The sequence below is a fragment of the Cannabis sativa genome, chromosome X (assembly GCF_029168945.1).
Source record: "Cannabis sativa cultivar Pink pepper isolate KNU-18-1 chromosome X, ASM2916894v1, whole genome shotgun sequence".
Lineage (NCBI taxonomy): Eukaryota > Viridiplantae > Streptophyta > Magnoliopsida > Rosales > Cannabaceae > Cannabis > Cannabis sativa.
In genome coordinates, this window is record NC_083610.1 from 81,184,936 (window position 1) to 81,190,935 (window position 6,000).

General features: G+C 43.6%; 1 protein-coding gene across 1 annotated transcript; it reads right to left on the reverse strand.

Annotated features, from left to right (window-relative positions):
- Positions 1 to 1,373: 1,373 nt before the first annotated feature.
- On the reverse strand, positions 1,374 to 5,324 carry LOC133032397 (uncharacterized). The gene is made up of 3 exons (XM_061106327.1): positions 4,771 to 5,324; positions 2,771 to 4,672; positions 1,374 to 2,718 (listed from the first exon to the last, which is right to left on the reverse strand). The coding sequence occupies exons 1-3, from the start codon at positions 5,322 to 5,324 to the stop codon at positions 1,374 to 1,376; spliced, it is 3,801 nt and encodes a 1,266-aa protein (XP_060962310.1).
- Positions 5,325 to 6,000: the final 676 nt, after the last annotated feature.

Sequence of the window (6,000 nt, forward strand, 5' to 3'; positions counted from 1 at the left end):
CCTTCGCCGTGTTATTAAGGTTGAACTCCTCAAACCGAGCTTTGATTTTTGCAAACACTCCAGTGCCCCTATATGTGACGCGGCCAGTAAAATGCTCGGTGGCTGGAATAATGAGTCTGGGAGCCATCTGAAAAAACAAAAAACAAATAAATAAAGCTGCCAAAAAAATTTAAAAATATGTCGACATTATGTCGACATTATCAAAAGCAGACACAACACTATTATGTCGACAAAATATCGACATCCTGTCGACATTCAATCGACAATACAAACATAAATTCAATCAAATAACAATTACACAACATATCGACATACTGTCGACATACAGTCGACAATACAACCTAACAATCAACAAGTTAATATAATCGACATACCATCGACACGTCGTCGACAATATAGGGCAGAAATACATTTAAACTACCAATCGACATCCTATCGACATTCAGTCGACAATGCAAACATAAATTCAATCAAATAACAATTACACAACATATCGACATACTGTCGACATACTGTCGACATTTAGTCGACAATACAACCTAACAATCAACGAGTTAATTTAATCGACATACCATCGACATACTGTCGACAACTCGTCGACAATATAGGGCAGAAATACACTTTAACTACTATGTCGACATCCTATCGACATACAAGCGATATCCTATCGACATACAAATTACAGCAAAAATTCAAACAGACACCCAATCTATCGACATCCTATCGACATGTCATCGACAACTCTGTAATATACACAGCTTTCATTGAAACACTAACATCTACAACCTTAAGATAACAAAAGCTACAAAAAATCCACTAATCTGAACAACATGCAATAATTGGCATCCAAATCTATGAAAAATATATTTTTTCAAAAAAAAAATCTTACCTTTGACTGAATTTCGTGGTGTAGGCAACGGTTTTTGCTCGTGGGTGATGACGGCAGTTTCTCCTCGTGGTGGCGACGGCAGTTTTGCGTCGGTTTGGGTCGAAGATCGACAGACGGTTTTGGTTCGTCGATTGGGTTCGTGGGTTTGGTTCGTGGGGTTGGGTTCGTGGGTGGTCGACGGCGGCGTGGGTTTGTTGGTTTCGTGGTCGACGCAGTGGGTACGTTGGTCTGGTTCGTGTGGGTTCGTGAAGAGAGCGAGAGAGAGGGAAAGTCTTTGAGCGAGACAGAGGGAAAGTCAGAGAGCGAGAGAGAGAGGGAAAGTCAGAGAGATAGTGAAAATTTTATTTTAGGGGTATTTTAGGAACTTTTTCAAATTAGAGGAATCAATTTGTTCAAAAAATTAATGAGTCTAAATTTTGATATTGAGTATTTTATTAGGGCCAAAATATGAAATTTCCCTTTTTTTTTTGAATAGAAGTGTTCTTTATTGACTCGAGCAATCGCTCGTTAAGATAGACATGAAGTCCATAGGAACACTGTTAATAGGGAACATACGTTCAGCAAGAGAAATAGAGTGTCGGGCAACAAAATGCGCGGCACAATTCGCAGAACGCTTAACAAAAAATAAAGCAACATTAGACAAACTTTTTAGCATATTTTTGCACTCATCAACAATAAAACCGAAACCAGAAGCAATTATTTCAGCACTCCGAATTGCCTCTACACAGACCAAGCTGTCTGACTCGATGACTGCCTGGGTGTTGCTGCTGCGCTTCAACCAACTTAAAGCCTCCTTTATCCCCATAATTTCAGCTAGCTCGGCTGTAACTTTGCCATTGTAGCAGCCAGCAAAAACAGAGATCAAGGCCCCCTGCGAGTTCCTCACCACGCACCCGTAACCGTGCTTAGAATGTCGATCAAAAGTAGCTGCGTCGACATTGAGCTTAATGCCTGAAACCGGTTTAATCCAACGCTCGGACCCGTCACCTGCTTTAAGTGGAGACAGCGAAGGGATATTCTCCCTACCTTGAGCTTTGAGAAATTGATTAAGACTCGAATTGGCGAACACGACCACATCCCGAACGGTACGAACACGCTGATGCCAAATTAAATCGTTTCTTGCGGACCAAATTGCCCAGCAAAGCACTACAATTTTACCCAGCTCCTCCTTGTTTGCACTGTTGGCCGAAGCTTCCATCCATGACAGCAATGAAGAAGAATCTCTGTCAGCAGTAGAGGTGCCCGAGAACTCCCAACATGCCCAAGCAAACGGACAAGAAACAAGGAGATGCACTTCCGTTTCCGCGAAGACACCACACATGGGACAAAGGTTATCGACCAAGACTTTTTTGATACAAAGGTTAGCCTTGGTGGCGAGGCAGTTTGACGACGCTCGCCACACTAGATCCTTGGTCTTCGGAGGGACTTTCAATTCCCACAATCTTTTCCAAAATTGAGAGGTCTGGGGCGCATCCGCCTGTTGTTTTTGAGCTTGAAGCAGCTTGTATGCACTACGGACGGAGTAGAAGCCATTACTTTCAGCGAGCCAGTACCAAGAATCTTCCCCACCTGCCTGCGAGATGGGTATACCCAGGATAATAGCAGCCTCTGTGGGAGTGAACAGGTCACACACAACATCGGAATCCCACCTTTGCTGGCCTATTTGGAATAAGCAATTGACAGTGAAATTTTCCAGACCAGGAACAGTCGGAGAAGGGTAGCATTTATCCAAAGTAGGGAGCCATGGATCAGAGGTAATCTGAACAGTAAGGCCGGCCCCAATTCGTTTCCTTAAGCCAAGCTTAACAGTGTCCTTAGCCGCATAAATACTACTCCAAATAAAGCTCGGGTTTGAGCCCAACTCAGCAGAAAGATAATCACCATTTGGATAGTATAGCTTTGAAGACTTTGCTAGCTAGGGAATCATGTCTGAAAAGCAATCTCCAACCTTGCTTGCCTAACATAGCAAGGTTAAAGTCTCTAAGATTACGAAACCCCATACCTCCTTCAACTTTGTGCTTGGTCATTCTATCCCAACTCATCCAACTAATGCCGCTCCCATTACCATTAGAGTTATTAGATTTCCACCAGAAGCTCGCCATCAATCTCTCTAGTTCCTTACAGGTGCCAATTGGGAAAAGAAACACATTCATGGCATACGACGGGAGGGACTGAACCACAGACTTGATAAGTACTTCTTTCCCAGCTCGCGAGAGGAATTTACCTTCCCAACTATTAATTCTTGATTTCATTCTCTCCTTAAGGAACCCCAACACTGCATTCTTATTACGACCAACGATACTTGGGAGCCCCAAATACATACTATCCACCCCTGCTTCTTGGATGTGCATCAAGTCACAAATCCTGCTTCTAGTGGTCATCATGGTGTTAGAGCTAAAAAAGGCCGAAGATTTGTGCAGATTGACCTTTTGACCAGAGGCGACTTCAAAGACATGTAATAATGAGAGAACTCGAGATGCTTCTTCCTCCGTTGCTTGACAATACACATAACTATCATCCGCAAACAACAAATGGGAGATAGTGGGCGCACTCCTAGCAACTTTACACCCCGTGAGAAGACGACTGGCTTCATAATGTTTAATCAATGAGGACAAGCCTTCGGCACATACAATAAACAGATAAGGAGATAAGGGACAACCTTGTCGAATGCCTCTAGTAGGAATGATTGGCCCCAGCTTCACTCCCCCGTGCACAACATGGTAACAAACTGAGTTGACACAACCCATCATTAAACCAATCCAACGTTCACTAAACCCCATAACCCGAAGGACTGCTTCCAAGAAACTCCACTCAACGCGGTCGTAGGCTTTACTCATATCTAACTTGAGTGCCATATAGCCTTTCCTACCCTTGGTTTTCCTTTTCAAATAGTGCATGACTTCAAAGGCCACCATAACATTATCAGAAATCAACCGCCCAGAAACAAAAGCACTTTGAGTTTCAGAGATAGCATAATCAAGAACGCTCTTCATACGGTTGGCTATGACCTTTGAGGCAATTTTGTAGAGAACATTACAAAGAGAGATAGGCCGCATGTCACCCATTTGAGTTGGGTTCTTCTTCTTAGGAATGAGGACGATGTGAGTATCATTAATCAAGTTCGGGAACTTACCGGAATCAAAGAATTCACGAACAAATTGAACCACGTCCGGTCCAACAATACTCCAATGCTTTTGATAAAAGGCCGGCGTCATACCGTCAGGACCCGGGGATTTGTCAGGATGCATCTGAAATAAGGCACTTCTCACTTCATCCTCCGAAATAGGCAGCAAGAGCTCATTGTTTTGGTCTCGAGACACAGACGGGCGGACACCATCAAGCACCGTGCCTGTGTTAATGTGAGAAGATTGGAACAACTCACAAAAGTAACCAGTAATGACGCTCTCCAAACCCGATTCCCAGTTTACCCAAGTGCCAGTATTATCTTGGAGTTGACTTATAGTGTTGTTTCTTCTTCTAGAGCTTGCAACAGAGTGAAAATATTTGCTGTTCTTGTCGCCAGAGTTTAGCCAAAACTGCTTAGAGCGTTGTTTCCAAAAAATTTCACGTTGAGCTAACACTTCTGACAATTGCGCCTTAGCTTCCTGATGAACCTGAATAGAAGCCGAATCCCTGCCCCATTTGGTACTCTTAATCCGATTCTTACACTGGGCTATACGGCTTTTGAAACTCCCAGTAATGTCACGGCCCCATCTCTCCAAAACCTCCCCACACTCCTGAATTTTTCTTTGAATACTTGTATGTCCCGAACCCACCCAGCCCCTTCCACAAGTTGTTTACACAAAGGCTCACGGAGCCAAGCATTTTCGAAACGAAAGGAATGAAAGGAAGTAGTTGGAAACACATCTTTAAACACCAACTGTATGGGACAATGATCAGACGTAGAGAATTCGAGGTTGTAAAGAACCGGCCTAGCAAACATAGCCAACCAATCGGGACTTACCAAAGTTTTGTCAAGCCTTTCCTCTATCCACTCTCCACTATTTCTTCCCTTCTCCCATGTAAACGGGTAGCCAACAATGGGAAGGTCGACCAAATTGCAATCACTCAACGCCCCCACAAAACCATTTATGAGACTATCCGGATACGCCCTTCCACCTTTCTTCTCAAGTTGAGAGCCCAAGTTGTTTAAATCCCCCATAATACACCAAGGAAGTGTACTATCGTTTTTAAGAGAACGAAGGAGAGTCCAAGTCTTGAAACGCAAATCCCGTTTTGGCTCACCATAGATACCCGTAAACCGCCACGGCAAGGAATTTTGAAGATGGATATTGGCGTCGATATGGTTAAAAGAGAAGCCTTGAATCACCACTTCATGCGATACTTTCCACAACAAAGCCAAACCTCCGCTATGACCCCGATTTTCAACCACAAAGCAACAATCAAAACCCAACTGGGCTCTAATTTTCTCCATACTAACTTTACTACAAATTGTTTCACACAAAAATAACAAGATGGGCTTCTTTTGGAACACAAGGTCCGCTAAGAATTGTCTGGCCCGCGGGTTCCCAAGCCCACGGCAATTCCAACTTATACAACTCATAACTCTGGGCGGGTCTGGAAACCAGAGCCCGCCAAAAAGCCATTTTTTGAAACCCCCACCGTGTCATGTTCCATGACATCAACTCCATCGTTGTGATCTTTTTCTTCTAGGCCCACTATATCTCCCAGCCCATTATCAGGCCTTTTCCTTTTTGAATCAACCAAAGAGTTAAGATTAGAATCAAAAAAATCCCCATTTTTGTGGACATTTAACGCCACCTCATCACCATTATCTTCCAGATTTTCAAATATACTATTTCGGTGCACATTGATTACCAGATTAGGAGGAAAGTCAGCCCCTTGATTCTTGTCATTCAATCCCCCAATTCCCTCCGAGATCCTTGGGATCACAGTAGCATGATGCATTGAATTATTGCCGGAGTAATCTTGATGAACTCCCCCGCGAACCACCGCTCCTGAACGGAGCCATTGTGCCCCGAAAGTCGTCTGCCGTCGTTGGGGTAAAGCTTTCAGTTCAAGGCTGTATGGCTTTTCCTGGAGGTGCAAAGGTTTTAGAAAAAGTCTAGGACAAAATCTTTCCGAGTGTC